Source organism: Alexandromys fortis, unplaced genomic scaffold (genome assembly GCF_014885135.2).
Source record: "Alexandromys fortis isolate MF-2015 unplaced genomic scaffold, M_Fortis_MF-2015_v1.1 scaffold_223, whole genome shotgun sequence".
Classification (NCBI taxonomy): Eukaryota; Metazoa; Chordata; class Mammalia; order Rodentia; family Cricetidae; genus Alexandromys; species Alexandromys fortis.
Genome location: NW_026068095.1, coordinates 1,581,864 through 1,605,835, shown reverse-complemented (window position 1 = coordinate 1,605,835; position 23,972 = coordinate 1,581,864). Strand labels below are relative to the sequence as shown.

At 46.9% G+C, this 23,972-nt stretch overlaps 1 protein-coding gene across 1 annotated transcript in view; it reads left to right on the top strand.

Annotated features, from left to right (window-relative positions):
- Window positions 1-23,972, top strand: part of Etv6 (ETS variant transcription factor 6) — a 232,240-nt gene that overhangs the window by 188,253 nt on the left and 20,015 nt on the right. The window contains exons 4-5 of the mRNA XM_050123220.1: window positions 6,634-6,768; window positions 22,002-22,547. Coding sequence (XP_049979177.1) covers window positions 6,634-6,768; window positions 22,002-22,547 — 681 coding nt within the window. The remainder of the gene's footprint in view (window positions 1-6,633; window positions 6,769-22,001; window positions 22,548-23,972) is intronic.

Genomic DNA, 23,972 nt, shown 5'->3' with positions numbered 1-23,972 from the left:
CCCTCCCCCTCCCCCAATCAAGTCCCCCTCCCTCATCAGCCCAAAGAGTGATCAGGGTTCCCTGCCCTGTGGGAAGTCCAAGGACCACCCACCTCCATCCAGGTCTAGTAAGGTGAGCATCCAAACTGCCTAGGCTCCCACAAAGCCAGTTCGTGCAGTAGGATCAAAAACCCATTGCCATTGTTCTTGAGGTCTCAGTAGTCCTCATTGTCCACTATGTTCAGCGAGTCCGGTTTTATCCCAGGCTTTTTCAGATCCAGGCCAGCTGGTGTTGGTGAGTTCCTGATAGAACATCCCCATTGTCTCAGTGTGTGGGTGCACCCCTCGCGGTCCTGAGTTCCTTGCTCTTGCTCTCTCTCCTTCTGCTCCTGATTTGGACCTTGAGATTTCTCTCTCTGCTGTTTTAAACAACCACCTCATCCCCCACCAAGAATTGAATGGAGAGTCTCACATGCTGAGCTCCAATCTTATTTACCATTATCCCTTACACCCTACCCCTTCCACCCACCCCTTATGCTCCTTGCCCCCCCCCCACTTGCTTCCTTGTTTGACAGAGGTCACGCTGGGTTACCCAGGGGCATCTTGAATTTGCAACTCTCCACCTCAGCCTTCTGAGTAGTCAGGATTACCCCGCCCAGCTATTGAGAGAAATTCCAATAAGATAATAGAATTTGGAGCTAGAGAGCTAGCTCAGTGGGTGTGTGTGAGCCTGAGAATCTAAATTCAAATCCTCAGCGCTCACATAAAAAGCTGAGCACAGTTGTGTGTGTCTGAAGCCCCAGCACCGAGGAAGTCGCAGGCATGTCCCAAGAATTCACTGACTGTCTGACCTAGTCAAATGGTGGATTTCCAGTTCACTGAGAGACCATGTCCAAGACTGCAAGACAGAGATGATGGAGAAGACACTGAAGTCCCTTCTGGCTTCCACATACATGTACCTGTGCAGTCGAGTGCATACACCCCATCACACATACACACACACACACACACACACACACACACACACACACACACACCCCAAGAGGGGGAAAAAAGTAGAATTTAAGATTTCAAACTAGGTTGCCTGGCTTTCAAAATACACGTGTTAAAGCTGTTTGTGTTTCAGTGTGCCTATGTGACCCAGGATAATGTATCAGTATCAGGACATAAAGCTGGAAGGTACAGACATTTTTGTTTCCAGCTCTGCCTCCAGGGAAGATGTCAGATCCCAGCGTCATGGTAGATCCACCTCTGTGGCATGTTGTGTGCCTGGGCCATGTGCATCCAGAGGCCTGGGTTCCATTGCCTAGTACTGTAAGGCACTAGTTGGGACCAGTTTTTCCTCTTCTGAGAATATGGAGATTTGCTAAGTTAGGCACACTGTTGAGCGCTATGAATATGGAGATTTGCTAAGTTAGGCACACTGTTGAGTTCCATGGCTCCAGCTTTGCTTTCAGTAGGAAACTAGACAACTTGTTCCAAATACCGTCTGTCTTCCAGAGATCTGTTCGTGTTAGCTTGGTTTTTGTGAGGCAGCGTTGAAGGTCCTTCAGTGCAGGCTTCCTCACAAGGGTTAAGAGAGACACTTGGAAGAAAGTAAGGCACGATGTGGGCCTTCTCAAAGAGGAGTCACCCAAAGCAAAACATGTCCTAGTGTATGCAGACCTTTGAAGGGCGAGTCACCAGTTTCACGTTTATGATGGCTCAGCAAATGAAGGCGCTTGCCTCCAAGTCTGGTGGTCTAACTTTGATCCTAGACACACATACTGGAAGAAGAGAACCGACTCGCACAAACTGTCCTCTGAATATCATGTGTGTGCTTTGTTGTGTACCTCTGTACACACATCCACACAAACACACAATTTATTTATTATTATTATTATGAAAATACAAATGAGTTTATCTGCACATTTAAGGATTTGAAGAATATATCCACTGAACAGGTGGGTATTAGAGGAGCCAGAGGGTAGTAGACATGGAGGGAGGTGCAGGGCCATCTTCATTTATTTAGTAAGTTGTAGCAATTTTGTAGGCAAGGAATGGTTTTGAACACTCTAGAAGCCAAGATTGAATTTCAGGAAAGCCAGATTCCAACTCAACTGAACTTTTTACCAACTGGAGTCATCGAAAAGCAAAATGGTTTTCTTATGCCAGGGCTGGCTGCCCACCGTAGGACTTATTCCGCCAAGGCCATTTCTTGGCAGGGAAAGGGGAGCAAGGGGACTCCTAGAGAGCAGAAGTTTGAGCCAATCTAAGACATTTCTAGAATCCTTAAGACCTAATATCCCCAGTTGTTACAGGTACATTGAGCTACCGAGTGTTACACACGGTGCCTGTACAATGTACTTCCTCCTGCAGAGCTGATGCAGCCATTTCTCGGGTTGCTGAGGAACCATGTCTGATGAAGCTATGCCCACACGCAAGGGTCATAAAGTTAAGTTTCCCTGGCAGAGATGGGACTCAGGCTTCCATAACTGTTAACCGGTCCCCTGAAAGGCGTTTGCATGGTTATCATCAGGTAAGGCTCCGGCAGAGGCTGCTCGATGCACCCTCCCCCCTGCTTTCTTCTGTGGGAAAGCCCCTCTGCACAGCCCCTTCCCTACCAGCTGTTGATGAAAAAAAAAAAAATAAGACATGAAGGCAGAGCCCATGTCAGCAACCCTGGGTTTAGCCCAGTGTGGCCTAAGATGAGGTACGGGGAGAAGAGGCCTTGGTTCATCTTTTTTGCCCTTTTCTCAAAGGGGAATGTAGAACCCAGACCTTGCTCCTCGGTTCTCCATGTGGGACCTGACTGTTCTGGGCCACTTGGATGATGTCAGTGATCAGGATGGTAGCGTGATGGTAGAGCTGGTGCCGGCTGTAGCCCGTGCTGAGGAGCTCTTACTATGTACTCTGTGCTCATCTTGTTATGTGGAACAAGTCAATGGGTCCTCAGTATTCTACTCAGTGACTGGAGTCTGAATGAGGAAGCCCAGGCCTGAGGCAGTTAAAGGGCATTGTTGAAGGGGTAGCCTGCAGGTCCCAAAGCATCAGCTAGCCATTCCACCGTAGAGAAATGTTAACTCCAAGGACCACCAAGATGGTTCATGGGATGAGTTCATTTGCCATGAGCGCCTGGTGACCTGAATTGGATGCCAGAAACACAAGTGATGGTGGAAGGACAGGACCTGCTCTCCAGGATTGCCCTCTGACCTCCACACCTGCACTGTGACACTCACACACATGAACATACACACACACATACACACACACACACGAGTAACAATAAATCATTTTGTGTGTGTGTGTTTTGTTTTTTAAGACAGGACTTCTCTCTGTAGCTTTGGAATCTGTCCTGGAACTCGCTCTATAGACCAGGCTAGCCTTGAACTCACAGAGATCCACCTGCCTCTGCCTCCCAAGTGCCAGGATTAAAGGCATCTGTGCCACTATCACCCAGTATAAATAAAATAATTTTTAAAGAAATAAGAACTCAGAAAAAAAAAGTGGCTTTGTCCTCCTGGCCTTTGTTTTAGGTCCCCTCACCAGCCTGAGGAGGTGTGGGCACACCAGCTCTGTTCCAAGTCCTTCTTTACATTACTGTCCTTGACCCTTTATGATGAGGAAAGGAGGCAGGTGCTACAGTGTGCATTTTGCAGAGACACCCAGGGACTTGCTCAATGTGACCTGGTACCCAGGCTGACTGCATCTGCAGTCTGTGCCCCTCGCTGAGGGAATAACACTGAATACCCTTCACAGACACTAAATCTGTATTTCCTGGCCTCCCCTTCCAAAATGGATACAGTAATTGCAGACTTTTTTTTAATAGTAATCATCAAGAACACATTTCTTTAATGTTTGCGTTTTCTATTCTGCATAATGCCAAAATAAAACATTGATCAAATCCACAAGCTCAAACCCAGTATGGCCATGTAAATTAGGAAGGGTTAGGAAGGCATTACACTAAACGGAAAGAAAAAAGTGTTGATTAGGGACTTATTTTTGTATGAGATTAAAATGTGAATCGTTAAAATAGGACTATATTTTGGGTTCTGCGGTCCCTTCTCGTCGGAGCCACCGCAGTGGCTCCTGGTTTGGAGCACTGAAAACCTTCGCAGCTCTTCAGAGTTTCAACCTGGTACCCAGTACAGGTTCTGCTTTGCTACATCATTTCCAAAATGTGGGCAAAGCTCCTCTGTGTCCACCTGCCTGTCCTCTCCTAAGAAAATCCCCTTGAGACTGGGGTCTCCGGCTTTATTGATTCCTAATTGAAAATGGCAGCAGTGAACTGCCCCACCAGTAACCGAAATCCAAAGATGGGGGGTGGAATGAGTAGCAGCAAGCTAGGGGTGTGGGGGTGGGTACCTGGGAAAGGGCAACCACCTATAGAACTTGATTTGGTACGGGGGTGGGGGGAGGCAGTAGATAGCTCTGGAGGGAAAACCCACTCATGGAGTGTTTCTGCATTCATGCTCACTTTGGAAGAAAAAATAGCAATATCTGTAGCCCAAAATACACAGTTAAGTTAAGTTGTTAATTAAAACGTCTTTAAAAATGGCTAAGATCAGAGACAAAGGCCCATTGTTTGGTACAATTATTGACTGCATATCTCTATTAGGAAGAGTGTGGGGAGGACAGTACAGCCTGTGGTGTTTTTTAAAAATTAATCACCCATCCTTATAGAGTTTCCCCTGCATTGTGAACTTGGATCAAAGCCAGAGAGGGGTGGAACCAGTTTGTGGTAGGGTGTGTGTGTGTGTGTGTGTGTGTGTGTGTGTGTGTGTAAAATGATCTACTCAGTACACACTTCAATATCAAGTTACAACACCCACCATTCCTTCCCTCCGAGCACTGACATGTTGAGATCATTTCGTGGAGCTTGTAGGACCCTGGGGTGATGCCTAGACTTAGTTTTAAAGAAAGGGCAACCCCATACTGCCCTAGTTCCTTATAGAGAGTGGCCACTTCAGACCAACACTAATGAAATTTGTTATTTTTTAACACCTCCAAACCCAGCCTGGGCTCTGAGCAAGTTAGAAAGATGTATTCTCCCCAACAGTTGTCGTTCTTGTTGTTGTCGTCGTTGTTGTATGAGATAGGATCTTACTCTGTAGCCCAGGCTGGCTTCAAATTTTTCCTCTTCAGCCTCCTACCACGCCATCTAGCTGACAGGTAAAATTGTTATCAAGAATCTGTGAGGTAAAAATTCTATGAAGAATCCGTGAGTTGTTTTGCACATTTAAAATGTAACTACCAAAGGATGTCATTTTCTTTAAATAATTCTGAAGTGCAAGCAGAGAGAGATATTAAAAGAGTATTTTCACAAAAATAGGAAGACATTGGGACAGCGTAAATCTCCCCCAACTCTGGGATCATCCTCTGATGGGCTCTCTAATATCAAACAGCAGATCACTCTGGTATCATTTCAGCAGCTTAAAGCATCGGTACCGTGGGGACATCTTCAAAACCGAATGTAGTTGTGGACCCTTTGCTCGTACCGAGCTATTTCCATGAGTCCCCCTCTGGAGGATCTATAGTGTTAGCCCATCTGTTGTTTAGATGGTTTTTTATTTAGACTGGGTATGTTTGACATTAAACAATTTATATTGTTTAGAAGGGAGTCGGCAAGGAAGGTGGCCCATTGGGTGGAGTATATGTCACAAAAGCATGACAGCTCGCTTGAGTTTGATTCTAGGACCCACATAAAGTAGAAGGAAAAGCCAGCTGCACAAAGTTGACCTCTGCCCCCCCCACACACACACATACATCATTTTACCTTAGGTGTATTGAATGTTTTGCCTGAGTGTATATGTGTATGTGTATACTACATCTTTGCCTAGTGCCCACAGAGGTCAAAAGAGGGTGCCAGATACCTGAAACTGGAGTTATAGATGGTTGTGAACCACATAGGTGCTGGGAACTGAACCCTGGATCTCTAAAAGAGCAACAAGTGCTCTTAACCACTGATCCATCTTTCAAGTCCCAAAACTTTTTTTAGTATATTACTCTTCTTTTACTTGTTGTTTTTGCTATTGTTGTTTGAGACAGGGTCTCAGGTAGCCCAGGCTATCCTCAGGATGATCTGGAACTTCTGCTGCTCCTGCCTCTACCTCCCAAGTGCTGAGATCACAGGTGTGCACCACTATGACCTGCTCTTATTTTTAGCATGTAAAAACAACTTTGTTGGGAGCTGATGATTCTCCAAGAGCTATAGAAAGTATATAATTTGATCAATTTGGAGATAACTATAGATCCATGAGATCATCACTGTAGTAAATGTAATGTCCATATCCACCACCTCAAAATTTTCTCTTGTCATCTTTATTAGTATGGATGTAGTTACGAAAACGTTTTCCTCAGCACCTACCCACTTAGCAAACTGTAAGTGTATCATATAGCATCACTTACTTGACAGCACCCTCCTCTGGCCCTCAGGTACCCACGTGCACATGGCACAGACACATATACATAAATCAAACGTAACCTAAATCATATAATAGTAACTTTTAAAAGCCACACGGCCCTGACATGTTGAGTCGGATGTTGTGCCCGTCCGTGTCTGCTCTGTGAGTTAACATCCGTTCCTTACCCCTGCAACTGTCACAGCTCCGCGGCTCCTTCGGTAGCTGTTAACTAAAGCCTCCCATTTCTATCTCTTGTTCCCTCCCGCTCCAGGCGATGTGCTCTATGAGCTCCTCCAGCACATTCTGAAGCAGAGGAAACCTCGCATTCTCTTCTCACCTTTCTTCCACCCTGGGAACTCTATCCACACGAAGCCGGAGGTCCTGCTGCATCAGAACCATGAAGAAGGTACTGGAAGACGCTTCTCTTTGCTTGCCTGTGGTTTAGACAAACTAAGGGGTTGCGTGGTTAACTGCTAAGCTGTTCTTATTGCTGTGAGTTCATTCTTCTTTCAGGAAACATGGGTTGAGTGCCTACCGTGTGCATACACCTACCGTGTTCATACACGGGAGGAGTCGCCTGGATTAGTAAGGCATAACACATTGGCTGTCTGGAGTTCACAGTCAGCAGTGTGAACACAGATTACAGTAACATACACAGGGGTGTAGAGTGAGGGAAGATGACGCCCAGGTACAGGAAGCAGGTTCACCTTTATCAAAGGAGGAGACTAGAGGAGTCCTTGAATGCTCTGATAGACAGCAAGAATATTCAGTTAGGTAGGGGTAAGGCCTTGGAATAGAGAGAGAAAAATAGAGAGCTTGATTGGTGGGCCCATTCATCATGAAAATGTTCAAATATATATAATCCATATAGGATAAGATAATAAGATAAATAAAGCCATGTGAGCCATCTATCACCCTGCTTCAGCAATGATGAACATTTCTACCAGAGAACTAACTAATCCAAGGAAGTTAGCCCGGAACCAGAGTGTGGAGAATTGAGATTCTGTGGGTATAGAGAGAAGTAACAGCAAGGTATATGCTTGAGCTGTACTCATAAAAGCTGAGGGAAGGACGAAAACCAACCTAGGGGAAGTTGGCGTTGGGTAGGGGCTTTCTCCATCATGGAGCAGAGACCGTTGGCTGGGGTGAGCTCAATATCAAGACTCCTGTCGTAGCTGCTGTTCCTTGTGGGAACCATGGAGTGTGTGGTCTGGGCAAGCGAGTGTTGGGTGCAGGCCTATAAAATGTGATTTTGTGCTCAATGTGATGGCATTTGAGCAGAAAGAATCACATCTCCCAGGGCCATTAGATCCTCCCTCCCTCCCTTCCTCCCTCCCTCCCTCCCTCCCTCCCTCCCTCCCTCCCTCCCTCCCTTTCTCCCTCCCTTCCTCCCTCTGGAACAGGCAGCCAGTATGCAGATGTGTGAACACCACAGTGTGGGACTTTTCCACATGCATTTTTTTAAGCCAATTTCAGGGTCCCATTCCTCGGGAAGTTTTGTTGACTAGTGAATCATTCCCAAACACAGGACCGCTACTTTTCTTTTGCGGTCAGACAGTTAAAAACTTGGGCTTGGTATTCTCTTAATTAGCACTTGTGACAAAAAAAGAGCCTGACTCCAGGTTTGGGGGGGGGGGGTCTCTCAGCAGGTCCTCTCCAGCAGGAGGTAGAGAATAGGCCCTGTTTCTGGCAGGTTCCCACCCACTCTCAGCCTCTCCTCTCCTCCAGTAACCAGGCTAAATTTAGCAACTATCCCTTCCCCTCAATTCGGGTTTGATGTTCCCCTGCTCTTCTGGCCTTTCTCAATTCCGGCTTGCATAATAGCCAAAAGCCATTCCAGGGAAGAGGAGGTGGGCTCACTGAAGCTTTCAGTAAGGCGGGCATAGTGTTATCAGCCCGGCTCTTCAGATACACAGGGTACGGGTTGGGTTCCCCCTCCTTCTTTCACTTACTATTGAAAAACATTTATTTTCGTTTGGAATTTTCTTCCCAAATGTGGTTGAAGGCATGTGGCTCCTTCCTACTTGGTATGATTTTACTTGGAAGTAGGTGGGGAGGGGGCAGGGGGAGTGTTGTTCTTCTGTGCAGGGGCTAGTCCTTCCTAGACAAAGCTGGCCAACTCTGAGAGCTACCCGCAAGCCAAGGAAACGTAGGTGTGTCCCATCACGCACCCAAATGATCTGTGCTTGCATGCACTGTGAGGTCAATGGGGAACTCAGCCACTAAGAGAACAGAGCCCACGGTCAAGGGCTTCGTAGCCCTGCAGATCAGGTGGATACACTTTCGCATCAGCCCTTAAAAGTACCAAGGGCATCCACAGCATTCCCTGATGCTAGCAGTCAGGAAGAAAGATCTGAGGACCTCTTCGCTCCCCCTTTGTCTGTTCAGACACCGTGCCAATCTCAGATGAACAGGGGACCCCATCTCCCAGGTAGTGCCAACAGAAAAACCATTCGAGACCCAGGGGTGAAAGGAAGAATCTACCTCCAGTTTTATACTTTAAAAATGGTGGCTTGCCTTCCCACCTCCAGCCCCTTTCAGTCCTTCCAAAAAATAAAAAAAAAAAAAAAGTCAAGTTCAGCATTCAGCATGCAGTGTCTCAAGTAATACATTGGGAAGGCACCGGGTCAGCGAATGGCAGGTGAGGCTATAGCAGACTATGGGGAGAGCTGGCCCAAAATAATTTCTGTAAGATGATATTACACATACCAAATTTTATACAGAGTGAAGGATACCCAAAACTATGTTGGCCCAAGACTATTTATGTTTTCTGCTGACGTGGCTCGAGCATGTGTTTGTGGGTAAAAGCTGAGTACTCCTTAACAACATTTTTTGGGATCAGAAGTGGTTTGCATTTCAGGTTTTATGATATCTACATAAATATATGCTATCTCAGGATGGGACCCAAGGTTATCTCTGAAATTCGTTTATTTTGTGTATACCTTATATACATGGTATAAAGATGATTTTTATAGTTTTAATTTTCTACAAATGACTAATGTGCCTATGTTTTGAATGTGACCCACCAGCCAAGGTCAAGTGTGGTATTTGACACATGTGACATCATGTGGACACTTGGGGTCTCAGACCTGAGAGCATTTCAGAGCTTAGATCTTGGGGTAGAGATGATCTGTGTGTATATGAATGGCAGGTGAGAAAGAGGCCAGGCACTGAGTATCTGTCAGCCAGACCCTCTGTGAGGCTGAGCATCCTGTTACAGAGACACAGACACAAGGCTGCATCTATCTACCCCGTGACCTCACTTCACCCCAGCACCAGCTCAGCCGCTTCAGATGCTGGTCATTTCACAATGGGAATTGATATCGCAGAACAAATGTGTCCCGTTTGGTTTATTGATGGCTTCCCCACAAACATCCCTGTGGGTCCTGTACATTGAAGCCTCACCTTCCTCTCTAGCAACTGTATGGCAGTGCCAGCTGTGGGGAGCCTGGGATTGGTGCAGGGCTTCCTGTCCTCGATAGGATGGTGACCTCACAGATGCAAACAGTCTCCACAGCATACCTTCTGGAATCCTGCCAGGCCCTGAGCAGTTATCTGGAACACGGTTTCCATTCTCTTCAGTTATTAGCTATGGAAGAAGAAGGTGAAATATTACTAGGTTGACTATACAGTGCCTCTTTCATTATTGGAAGACTTGGGGTAAAGACACAACAGTCTGCCGATGAGTAAGCCAGGGCAACAGGCATAAACCAGAGCCACTCCAGACGTGTGTGCATGTGAGTCTGTGTGTGTGTGCACGTGTGAGACTGTGTGTCTGTCTTTGTATGTGTGTCTCAATGTGAGTGCGTGCGTGTGCCCGCACGTGTGTGTGACTCTGTGTGTATGTCTCTCTGTGTGTGAGAGACTTTGTGCATGCGTGTGCGCACGTGTGTTTGTGCGTGTGTGACTGTGTGTGTATCTCTGTGTGAGAGAGAGACTATGCTTGTGCGTGCATGTGTGTGTGTGTGTGTGTGTGTGTGTGTGTGTGTGTGTGTTTAAAGAACAGCACCTGGAAGTCAGGAACTGAGGTTCCAGTCCCCAGTCCTGCCAGAACAAAACAAGTCAACTTTCTCATTTCTCGGCCGCTCCGTTTCCCCTGCTGTGAAAAGGGAAACGAAATGAGATGGTTCCAAAGGTCCCTTACAGGATTCAGATCCTAACATAGCCAAGCTAGAGAGATGAACAAGACCCGGTCTTCACCCTCAGGGTCTTCAGCAGGTAAGACACAGGAAAGCAGGACTGAGTCCACCAGTGCTGCCCAGGCACAGGAAGCCCCACTGGGCTCAGTTATATCAATCACCTTATCAGAACATCTGGCAGCATGGCCCTTCTCGGCATCAGACAGTAACTTCATTCACTTGTAGTGGAAAGTGCAGTTTCGGAAGATCCCTTTGCTCTGGCTGTTATGACTCATCGTATCTGTAGCCCAGGAGTTCGATAGTAGGTGGGCGGTTGTATAGAAAGGAGGCAACGTAATCGATGACGCTGGCACTCACACTAGAACCGGGAGGCAGAGAGCATCTCCCGACGATCTGGACCAGCAAACGACCATAAAAAGCAATCTGGTTACACTCAGTTGTGATGACTGCTTATTTTAAGGCTGTAGTTGCCAAAATCAGTCATGGAACTAACTAAAAGGAAGAGATTGTATTCATGAACCCAGTGTGTTCATGCAGTTGACGCTGGGCCCCTAAACGCTGTCAGTCTGGGCTGAAATCCCAGCACTCTGCAGAGTGACCCTGTAGGACTGGTCAGTCTGTAGGGAGAAGGGAGACGAGGTTCCTCTGAGGCTCTCTTTCCATCTCTCTGCCCTCTCTTATCATTTAAACTCCCCGTTTCACTCTTTCCTGTGATAGTGAGAGGTATATGTTGTTTATAATCCCACCATTTGCGCACACACGCCCATCAACACGTACACAGCCCGTGCACCCGGCTGATTGTTTCTGTGGTGGTCAGTGAAATGGACAGGGAGGATGCTCTTGTGACAGCTCTTTGTCACAAGGCGCATGTGGGATTCTCAAGTCACGCTGAGAATTTCTACACATCAAAACACTGTCTTGTTTTCCCTAGCCGCTACCACATGGGAACAGCCGGGAACTTAGAGAACAGGCATCTCTTTGGGGAGAACAGGAGGGTGGCGTGCATTCTAATGTGGCCCACTGGAGTTTCATTGTGTGGTCTCTTCCTTGTGGGGAACCTTACTCCTTCCATCTCTGCCAACCCAGGTGCCCACAGACTGCTTTGGAATCATGCACAACTTCACCGAGATAATTAAGATGAGACTTATGACAAGTTTTAGTGAGTCCTGCTATATCTCAGCCCTCCTAAGCACTTAAATATTCATATCATCTAATCTTCACAGCCTGCCTAAAAGCAAGTGATATTATCCTAAATTTGTAGATGAGGAAATAGAGACTGAGGGCATTCAGGTAATATGCTTCCAGACCAAGTGGCAATATGGAGATTTGCGTGCATGCATGCACGTGTTTGTGTGCGTGCTATGCATGCATGCGCTGGTGCACCCTCATGTTTGTGCAGGTGTGCGTGTGTGTGTTTTATGCATGTTCATATTTGTGCAGATACCCATGTGTGTGCATGAGTACGTATGTAGAGGCCAGTGGTTCCTGTTGGCTGTCTGCTTTAATCACCCTAGGTTAGATATGTATGAGGCAGAGTCTCTCACTTGAATCCAGAGCTCCCCAGTTCCTAGCTTGCTTCAGGGATCCCTGCACAGAAAGGATCCCCTATCTCTGCCTCCCGTTAGCTGGGATTACAGGTGGGCTACCACACCCACCCAGCATTTCTGTGGTGGCTGCAGGTCTGAACTCTGGTCCTCACGCTACACAGCAAGTATATTTTACTTACTGAGCCATTTCCCCCGCCACATGAAGTTAAGATTTAAATCCAGGTGAGGTTCACAACAGACCAAAGTGTTCTTCTCATGTTTTTGTAAGTTTTCAGTGTTAGTGCAGCCTCAAAGGGGGGAGGGGGTTATTGAAAAAAGCCAGTTTCATAGAGATTAAATACTAAGGCAATTTCTGAACCCGATTAGGGTGCATTGGATCAGGCGACCTGCTGCTTGCACTCTAAAATATAAACAGTAAAAATGGTCAAAGAGAATTACAGAGGCCTCCAAATAGGTCTTTTAGTTCATGGCCTATTTTACTTTTCTGAATCAGGGTCTATGTAGCCCAGGCTGGCCTCTAACCCACTCTGTAGTAAAGTATGACAATGAACTTGTGGTTTTCCTGTCTCTTCCTCTCCAGCACTGGGTTGATAGGGCACCACTGGGCTAGGTTCTGTGTGGTACTGAGGGATGGAGCCTAGGGTCTCATGCCCACTGGACAAGAGATCTGCCAGCTGAGCTACATCCCCAACCCCAGTTCATAATTTTAAAAAGCTTACTCAAAATTGAATGGAGTAAGCCTCCCGGATGGTTGTTTTTCTCAGGACAAGTAGACTCAGCATGAGTAAAACCTCCCAGCCTTGCGACAGACAGGATCCCGTGCGATGGCCAGGGTCTGAATCAGACGCTGGGCGCTGAGAGTGAAAACCAGCACCCTTGACAGCCAGCCTGTCCTTACAGTGGCTGCAGAGGCACCACAGACAGGAAGCTTTTGTCTGCCGAGGCCATGGCCTCTTGCTGATTGTAAAAATCTCACCACGATTCTCTAGTCTTACTGGAATCGTGTTGATAAATGAAGTGTCGAGGAGGCCACCAGCTCGGCTGTGACATCTCTGTTACATATTTTTACTGTGTGAGATCTGAAGGGGCCAGAGAGCACATGGACATGTGCCAGACCACCTAGGTTCAGGGACTTTCTGCCTCCCCAGTTGACCTGCCCTGTGTCTCGGGGACAAGTTAGTTTCTCCGTGAGTCAGAGAAGGGAAAGAGCAGTGCCTGCCTCATACGATGTAAGAAAGAAGTTAGTTAGAGCGAGAACTGCCCTCGGAAAAGCCCCTGTCAGCAGGCACCCAGTAAATGTCACTCATTGTCACTATTCGGCGTGTCTTCCCGTTACTTAGCTGAGTTCTTAATCACCCTTTTCTTGTAAATTCTTTGGAGGGGGGTTGTTTCAAGATAGGGTTTCTCTGCGAAACAGTCCTGGCTGCTTGGCTGTCCTGGAACTTGCTTTGTAGACCGGGCTGCCCTCAGACTCACAAAGATTCGCCTGCCTCTGCCTCCCAAATGCTGGGATTAAAGGCTTTTTTTTTTTCTTGTAAATTCTTTTTTTTTTTTGGTTTTTTTTTTTTTATTTTTTTATTTTTATTTATTTATTAAAGATTTCTGTCTCTTCCCCACCGCCGCCTCCCCTTTCCCTCCCCCTCCCCCAACCGAGTCCCCCTCCCTCATCAGCCCAAAGAGCAATCAGGGTTCCCTGCCCTGTGGGAAGTCCAAGGACCACCCACCTCCATCCAGGTCTAGTAAGGTGAGCATCCAAACTGCCTAGGCTCCCACAAAACCAATAGGTGCAGTAGGATCAAAAACCCATTGCCATTGTTCTTGAGGTCTCAGTAGTCCTCATTGTCTGCTATGTTCAGCGAGACCAGTTTTAACCCAGGCTTTTTCAGACCCAGGCCAGCTGGCCTTGGTAAATTCTTAATTGTGATAAAATACGCATAAACCTTCCAGCCTGGCCCATGTTTATGCACAGTCGAGTGAGGTTGAGTACCTCTGCATGAGTACAAATGGTCCCTTTAAGTTTTGTTTTCTTTCCTTCCAATTCTAGGTTTCTTAACCACCATCTTTAGGAAGGGGCTCCATATGTTTGGCTCAGGTGTCAGATTCATGCACCTCAGGTGTAGTTAAAGCCTCTCCCCTTCCCTCTAACATCTATCTGGACTAGCTGGGCACCATCTCCATCAGAATTGCTGTGGGACAGTGTTGGTCCTCACTGTTTGCAGAGCATGGCCTGTTTGCCCATGGGCACTCATGTTGCCTCCTGGAGCCTGGGGCTTGCTACACCCTCCCATCCAGAACTTTCCTGTGAATCTACTGGCTGTCTCCTCTCACATTTGAGCATGAGAATAACCGTCTCACCCCTCTCCACGCTGCGATTCTAAAAGCTTGCAACGGGTCATGAAAGGTCCCAGGGGATGAAGAGGAGGCCCAGCTCTCCACTTCCCATTCCCACCCAAAAGAAGAGGAAACAGAGGCAAAGACCCTTCCTTCCTGTTTTGGGGCAAGGGTCAACATGTCCCTGATCTTCTGACCTCCATCCCCTCCTCCTCGGCATGTGTTTGCCACAGCCGAGGAAGGCACTGGACATGGTCTCTTGGCATCTCCCACCAGCCCTCAGTCTTCTTCCTCTGTCTGCTGTGGTTGAGTTTCTTGGGAGGGAGATTCTTATATGCGTGAGTAACTCCAGAGAAAGGCAGGAAGTCTTCAGGAAAGTTAGAGAAAAGCTAGCCAGTCCCTTCAAGATCAGGAACTAGGGTCAGTGAATTTCATCTCTAAAGAAGGAAGTCTGCTCCTGGAAGGCTACTGATTGGCTGTCCTGACTCCAAGACTCTGTCTTCGTGCTTCCCTGACGCCAGGCTCTGTTAGTCATTACAGACATAGACTTACCCTTACAGGTCTAACTGGCTCATCTCAAATTCTATCTGTAGATTTCCTTTTTTTATCCCCTTCTTAAGACAGTGTCTCATGTAGCCCAAACTAGTCTCAAACTTACTATGTAGCCACGGATTGCCTTAAATACAGGTCTGCATCTCCATATCTGGTTTATGTAATGTTGGGGATCAAGTCCAAGGCTGTATGCCTGTTGGACAAGCACTCTAACAACTAAACTACATCCAAGTCCCCCTTGATTTTTTATGTGTATATGTGTTTTGCCTGCATGTATGCATATGTATGTCCCAGTGCCTGCAGAGATCCTCCAGAACTGGAGTCACTGCCACGTGGGGGCTGGGAACTGAACCCTGGTCCTCTACAGAAGCAGCCATCTCTCCAGCTGTCACCCACTCCCACTCCCTAATCCCTTATGTCACTTCTTTTGGCTGCTGTGTTGAAACTGCGATAGAGCTCTCTGCTCTGTCACCGACTATGTCTGCAGACACGTAGATACTCAGAGCTGGCCCGCTGGGGGGAGCTAACCCCACCACTGCCTGAGGGAAGGAAGCTGAATGAACCATTTCAGCCCCATCTATCAAACACTTCTACCAATCTAGGGTCTGTTGTTTTATTATACACTCCAGTCAAGTCTACTTCTTAGGCCCTCAAGGGAATCCATTCGAGATGGCTAGACTATCAGTAGATAGTCTCCTGCCAAGCGCAGGTTGAACCTTGAAGAAGAGGAATAGTAAACAGCCCAGTAATGGAACCAAACGAATATGAGGTTATGTGTGAAATATAGTTTAAATTCCACTTCAGGGACCTGTAACTAGAGCCTTTAATTTTTGTTTAGTTCTTTCTGTCACTCATAGTTCCTGGTAATCTTTTACGCACTGCTGAGGTGTGGTCCCTTCTGGAACACTGTACCACACAAGTGGCCAGAAGCTGGTGATTTCCCCGATTATCTGAGCCTGAGAATAGCATGGGGATGACGTGTGATGCCAACAGGTGTCATATGACCTCGAGATATTAGCCGTAACTGTTTATAGTGTGGCTGAATTGGGGCATTTGGATGAATTCTAGTAGAGATGGATCAGGAATTCAAGGTCATTAATGTTTGTAGTGAGTTCAAGGCCAGTCTAATGCACTTGAGATTCTATATTAATTATTTATTGCTATGGCAATAAATAAATAAAATAAAATAAAAAAAAAAAATAAACCTTAAAGGGAATGTCTGTTTTGGCTCCCATTGTGAAAGTACAGTCCATCATTGTGGTCAAAGCCTGGTGGCAAGAGGGTGAAGCAACCAGTCACATTGTATCCAAAGTCAGGGAGCAAAGAGCGTGAATGCTGGGCTTGCATCCCACTTCATTAAGTCTATAATCGTAGCCCATAGGATGGAGCCACCCACATTCAGGGTCTTCCCACTTATCCTAAAGCTTTCTGAGAACACCCATAAACAGACCCAGAGCTAGGTTTCCATGGTGACTCCAAATCCTATCGAGTTGACTGTCTAGACTAACCATCCAAGACCCTGGCTCAAACTCAGGAGTGGAGGCAACTCTTCCAATAAAGTGATAGGAAAGAAAATAAGACCTCTTGTTCTCAGCTGAAGTCCTGCTGGATTTGTTTGCTTCAAAGAATGGGATCCTCTGTGCCTAGCGGCATTCGTAAAGACAACACTCTGGGCTCAGAAAGCCTGCTGTCAGCCAGAGTGACTATTCCTCACCAGGCTTTGGGCTTTTTCCTTCCATGCCTCCGTGCCCACACTCATTATGTGTAGCTCTCCCCTCCTTCCTTGTGCACTTCCCTCCACTATCAAGACCTTCAGAACCAGGGTGGTGTGGACAGTTTCCCAGTTTTCCAGTTGAGCAACTTACCAAGCACAAACCCAGACATCAAGGCCAAATAAATAAATAAAATTTAAAAGCCTTAGGCAGAAGATCCCTACATCTGAGGGATTTTATGCACCCACTGTCCAGGCAGCACACTTCCTGTGTCCGGAGCTCCTCTGCCTGCCGGCTCTAGTCTCTTAAGTTTCCACACTCGGCTGCCAACTTATAATAACAGAGCAACAGGCAGCAGGGCAGGAGCATCAGAGCCCACTCCATACGTGGGTGCAGGCGCTGTGCTCTGAAACAAAGCTTGGTCTTGTCGCAGGCCTCTCGGCCTTCACGGTGGCTGTGCCCAGACCACTAGGAGCCGGGAATTAAATACCCTCGGATCCACTGGTCTACCATTAATGTCATCATCTTCATCAAATGCTTCCTCTTGCAGCGGTGTCTGCAGAGAAATAAATAAATAGAGCTCCTCCACATCTTGTTCCTGCCCAGGATCCCGAGGCTGAAGTCCGGTCTGAGTTGAATTATCCGGAGCGCTGTCTCCTTCCTTCCCTCATTGTTCCCCGAGCTCTGGGCAGGAACAGAGAGTGAACTCTCTCCAGGACATTACGTCAGTTCCCCCTTGGCATGAAAATGCTTCCACCCCTAGCCCTCCCTGACTTCCTAAGGCTTGCCCCAACTGCACACACACACCCCAGCCTTGAAGCCAGGACATCAAAGAGAACCTGCAGGTAACCCGATTATTGACCAACGCCTGCGTCTGTTCTGTAATTTAGAAGACAGGAAATGGGTTCCGGAAATGGGATTTTTTTTCTTCTAGTACACGGTCTCCATGATCTTGTTAAACCTTAGTAATCTTTTAAGTAAGGAGAGCCATCTTGTAAGCAAAGAGAGATATTTAGAAAATTTTTGGAAGTTAGGATGAAACTGACCTTACTTTTTAGTAATCACACTCTGGGAAAAAAAAAAAACATAAATTTCTTTATGGGTGGCAGAATTTAGGACCTTTTTAGCTATGAAAAGAATATATACCTTGTCACCAAAAATTACTTCTGTCATAAGATTATTAAATCTTAGACATTAAGATTTAATTACACATAAGATAACACGATTGAGTCAGTACCAGAAGTAAAGTGAGGCAAATGGTGCATACCATTCCAACCTGTATCTGGGCAAGATTTGCCAGGACTTCAAAAAGAAACATTTAGATGGACATAGTAGCTCATGTCTATAATCCCAGTGCTTGTAGGGCAGAGACAAGAGGATTGCTTTGAGTTTGGACTGCTGCAGTGTAAGACCCTATCTGTCAAAGAAAAAACCAGGCAGTGGAGGCACATGCCATTAATGCCAGCAGTAGGTAGGCAGGAGCAGGTGGATCTCTGTGAGTTCAAGCCCAGCCTGGACTACAGAGGATGTTTCAGGACAGCCAGGGCTACACAGAGAAACCCTGTCTCAGAAAGAGGAAGAAAGAAAAAAGAAAGGAAGGAAAGAAAAGAACAACACTTTTATAATAGAAACTATCAAATCCCTACAGAAAGGTAGAGAGGACCCTGTAAAAAAGCAGCCTGTGCCGACAGCCACCATCGAGAATCAGTCACCACCAGACTGTTTCCCCCATACCTCACCTGGCTCTTCGCCTCCCAGTGTGTCATATCCCCCATAAGTACTTCTGGATAGGCCCAAAAAGATAAAGCCCATTTATATAATCAGAATGATCCCAGGGCCTCAGCTCAACCCCAGTAGCTCCTCCGCACACCATTTCAGTGATCCCCCGGCTGGAAAATGTTGTATACAAGTGTGAAGCAACCTCTAAGAAGGGGCCTCAAGATTGCTAGTGGCTGGTGGATCTCCCTCTTTAGAGCAGGTAGTCATAATGTAACAACCGCATAATGTCTGTTGGCTGCCTTTGACTGTCCTTTATAAGAGGCTTGGATACAAAGTTTAGATTTGGGTTACTTTTTTTTTTAAGTTGGTTGTTTTTTGTTTTTCCAGATTTTGGAGTGTTTTACTTACAGCGGGACAGGTTGGTGATGAGACCCAGGTGTAAACATGAAATCTATTTGTACTTCATACACACACTACTCGTGTAGCCTGAAGGAAATTTGATAGAATATTTTTCAGTTGTTTTGTTGATGAAACAAATTTCAATGATGCAGCATTTTCCACGGGTGGCATTTTGTAGTCCCACTCAGCAAGTTTCAGATTCTGGAGGGTTTGGATGAAGAATCTTATGGTTCTTCTGATCTTTTCTCCGGCCGCCACCATGTTGCATTCAAGATTTCTACCACACACAGCACTGATTTTTGAGACAGGATCAGGCTTAAGTTCACTGTCTAGTCCAAGCTGGCTTTAAACTGCTGGCAGTCCTCCTGCCTCAGCTTCCCAAGTGATAACATGACAGGCATACACCTCCACACCCTGCACAGACTGTCTCTCTTCTCATGACTTTCAACGGTTTTGCTGTCAAGCGCCGGGGTGTGATTTCCATTGTGTATAAGAAGCTTGGGTTTTGCTGAGCTTCTGGAGTTTCCTAGTTTGTTTTTGACATTGCAGCTCTTGTCACTTCAATTTGGCCATTATTTCTTCCCCGTCCCCTCCCACCCGTTCTTTCTGTACTCTAGGCGTGTTTGGCTGCTTGATGTTGTGATTTGTGGTTAATTTTATTAAGTCTCTAATCCTTTCCTCTCATCTCCAGTATGCCAGGAAGTCTGTCTAGTCTCCTCTTACATTTCATATAATGTGATTTTTGGTTCTAGAATCTTCATTCTTCTTTCCCAGGTTTCAGCTTTCTGTTTGACAGTTCCTGTATGTCATTACTCACTGTGACTGATGTCCCTGGAATACTTTATAGCTACCTTAAGTTCCTTTAAAGTCTCTTTAGCTGATCCCATCAGAGTCGCAGAATCTGTTTCTGTTGGTGGCTCTTTAATAATAGATCGTGTCTTCTAAGTCTAGAAAAAAAAAACGTGTTGATACAGAAGTTTATAGACTGTAGAGTCTTTGGGTTTCGTTGTATTCCTCTGAAGAGCATAGACTCATAGTCTTTCCGGCGGCAGTCAATTTAGTAGCCAGTCACTTCCAGTGTGTGGAGGCCAATTTTCATTTCGCTGCAGCAAGTCTACCTCAGTTTTGCCTTTAGCTCTCAGCAAGGCTCCTTTGTTCTGTAGCACAGGATCTGCCACACTAACACGCGGCCATGCTTGGTTAAAGGACAGCCTGGGGTGTTGATGGAGCCGTTAGCTTAATGAGACTCATTCTCTGACCTGCTTCTCCACTCGAGTGGTCAGGAGCTGAGACCTCTCATAATTTCCAGCCCCACAGCCATGGCTTTTGAGTCTCCCCTGTGTGTGTGTGTGTGTGTGTGTGTGTGTGTGTGTGTGTATTGTTCAGGAGTCAGGCAAGAACTTGAGAGAACATTGGTGTGCTGGGTTAGTAGCTCTTCTCTCTGGCACTCAGCCCTTGATGAGGCTTCCACACGTTCCTGCCATCTGGGCATCCACTTGTGTCCTGGAAGCTCACATGGCTTTCCCTTGTGCTGCACTGATGAGGGTACTCTTGTGGGAAAACTTCCCAGACCTTGTTCTATGAAGAGTAAAGACCCTCGTGTTTTTGTCTACTTGGGGTCACTGTCCAATATCTTTACATGGCTTTTTTGAGTGTCTTATATTCAGTTTCTATAAAGTATGACCGTAGGAGATTTAGTCTGAGGGATCCACTGCCATTATTGCTACTGGAACCTCTCTTCCTCTTGACAGATGAACGGTGGCAGGTTTTAAATCCTTCACTATCCCTTTTATATCTGACCATAGTGCCTGAATATTGGTCTTCAGCAAAGTATTGAGCTGTCTCTCATTCCTTTTCCCAGTTGATTAGTACCCTGCTGTTTAGTGATTTAGATTATTAAACAAGTGTCCTATGATATTTTCCCCAATGAGTAAGGGTTTTTAGAATTTATGGCCACAGATCATACAATAGTCATGAAACAGATACTTTCCCTTCCTCTGACTCTGGTGAGCCACAGTCAGTGTTTCTTTTGTTCACTATCTCACAGGATTAGAGAGATATAGTAGGATTTTTTTAAAGAAAAAAATACTCCATTTTTGTGCCAACCCAGTATAAGCTTCAAGGGAACCCCACCTCTTTCTGTGACTGCTGACCCTGGTAGAGGCCCAGTTCCCCTTTTCAGGTTCGTCAAATAGCCAAAGGTGAAATCTTTGGCATTGTTTTGACACTTAGAACTGTGGATAAGTGTGTGACCAGAGTAGAGATCGGCTGAAGTGTTCATTCTGCTGAGACTGTCCCAGTAACACACGTGGCCAGAGTACCCCATGAAGAGAGACGTGAGCTCTTAGGTTTTTATGGGCAGATACCTGGCCTGAGCTCTAGCGGGGGAACCCAAATCACCTGTGAGTTGGTCCATGCTCAGCCCTTCCGGTGTTGCCCTCAGCAGCGGTACATCCAAGTTCAAAGGAGAGTGTTTGTTGTTGGGGTGCCTGTGTACCCCATCCTTCCTCCTTGCCTCTACTAACTCTGAGCCCATGTAAGATCAGTGCGTTCAAGGGCAAGCTTCTAAAAACTCTCTCAAGTACAAAATCACCCTTCACTAAAACAGGAATTGTTGCTGTTGAGAGCAGGTTTCTGGATGATTTTGTGCCCTGGGGTCTCTGTGGCACAAAGCGCTGTAACACATGCAGATTGTAGACTCTGATTCTAATCCTTTACCCATTGGTAGCATGGCGTGGGGTAAGTTGCCTGTGACTCGGTTTTATCGTCTGTAAAACAGGAATAATAGTGTATCTCCCTCTTAAGAATGCTCAAGTTTTAAATAATCAAATCCAGTACCTAGAACAGAGTCACCAGCAATCGTCATTGTTATCAGCAGTAGCACACCTGGAGATGGAGAAGGTGGAAATGTAAGCTCACCAGAGCCCTGGAGAGGGAAGCTTCAGAACCCCTCCATCTGAAACAAGCACAGAGGTCGAGCGAGGACGAGACACAGAAGGGAATGGGGTTCCTTCTGGTTATCGGGCACTAACAGATGCTGGATGGAATGTCGAAGGGCATTCCTAGCTTGTCTGGGGTAGGAAAGCCATTTCAAGTATGTTTTGTTTGAGCACAGGGAGAGTCCCGGGAGTCTGGGTCGGAGGCGCTCCGTGCACCCCTACAGCAGCCCAGAGAGCAATTGTGAAGTCCCAGGACTGCAGGTTTACCGCCATCTGTGATTGTCTTTTCTTTTGCCTACAGATAACTGTGTCCAGAGGACGCCCAGGCCGCCTGCAGAGAGTGTGCACCACAACCCTCCCACCATTGAACTCTTACATCGCCCTAGGTCACCCATCACCACAAACCACAGGCCTTCTCCTGACCCCGAGCAGCGGCCCCTGAGGTCCCCTCTGGACAACATGATCCGCCGCCTCTCACCAGCTGAGAGGGCCCAAGGGCCAAGGCTCCAGCAGGAAAATAACCACCAGGAGTCCTACCCCCTGTCAGTCTCTCCTATGGAGAATAATCACTGCCCAGCATCCTCGGAGTCCAACCCGAAGCCCTCCAGCCCCTGGCAGGAGAGCACACGAGTGATCCAGCTGATGCCCAGTCCCATCATGCACCCTTTGATCCTGAACCCCCGGCACTCAGTAGATTTCAAACAGTCCCGGCTCTCCGAAGATGGGATGCATAGGGAAGGGAAGCCCATCAACCTGTCTCATCGGGAGGACCTGGCTTACATGAACCACATCATGGTCTCTGTGTCCCCGCCTGAAGAGCACGCCATGCCCATCGGGAGAATAGCAGGTGAGTGAGTTTGGCCCCCTCACAGCCAGCCCTTTGCCTAGTGGCAGAAGCCAGGTCACACTGCGCCCAGTGCAATGTGCCTGCAAAGGTTTGGGGAGGACAAGGGAGGCTTCTGCTCGCATGAGACAGAGTCCCTAATGGCCTGCTTAATGAACCACTGGGAAGAGAGGAGTTAATGAGCCTCAGAAATGTTAAGGAATGAATGTCCTCCATCCAGATCTCAAGGAGAGTCACCTCAAATCACGGCCAAGCGAAGAAAACATTTAAAATCAAAGGTTTATGAGTGCTCTAATGGCCCCATCCTGAAGTTTCCAGGTGCTAATTAATGACCAGACACTTTGTCTCAGATTCGTGCCTGTAATTCTGTCCTGTGGGCAGCTCCTCAGTGCTGCTTTCCCCTGGGGAAAGGAGGTGAAATTGGGATTGGGGTATTAGGCAGGTGTTGCTAGTGGTTCAGATAGAGCAAACCCACTCCCACATTCTTTTTCAGCGAAGTTAGAAAAACCCAAATGGCTCTCCTAACAAGAAACCAAGGAGGGTGGGTGAGAATCTACCAATGAGAATTCTGCTAGCCTGCCCCCAGTTTTCATGGAGTTGTCCACGTCCACGAGGCCTGTGCAAGTTTGGCAAGGTCAAGTCTTTTCCTGGAGGTTGTTTCTCCATTCATGAGACATCACGGGGTACCTGCACATACAGATGAATGCATCCCGTGTACCGTCCACAACACTGATTTAACACACAGCGTCCTCTCCCTTGTAGAATTGCACACACGCAAGAAAATGGGTACTGAAAGTGTGGCTCAGTAGTGGAACGCATGTCCAGCGTGCATAACGCCCCAAGGTTTGATCGTCAGAACCACAGCAGCAACAGTAAAACGGCAGCTGTCTATGACTTGCTTGCCTTAAAGAAGCTATGAAACTTGGAGTGTGCTTGGGATTGAATTCCAAATGGTCCTATGAGTTTAGTGATGGGGGGGCGTGTAGGACCTGCTGTACAATGGGGCTAGCCATGAGCTGTTTGGTGGTTAGGTGGGGGAGTGGAGGCATGGGGGTTCGTGTCGTTTTTCTGCTTACACATGAGGTTTGCTTGCTTTAATAATGAAGAAACTATAGGATGGGTGGTCAGGGGCAAAAAAAAAAAAAAAAAAGGAGGGGGTCTTCTAGAAACATGCATTTTCCCAGACAAACTGGAGGAAAAGGATGAGGCGAGAGCTGATGAAGGATGGAAACGGCCTTAGCTGCATCCTCTCTTGGTTCCTTCCCTACCCGGGGTTCTCAGATCCCGTCGCTTGTGTACAATTCTCGGGACAGCCCTTTTGAGGTTGAATCCCTTTGGCATACATGGTTCATTGGTACAGAGGAAACCACAAAGCAGATCCAGCTCCAAAGAGACCAAGGCTCTCCCCAAGGTCAGAGGAGGGTTGGG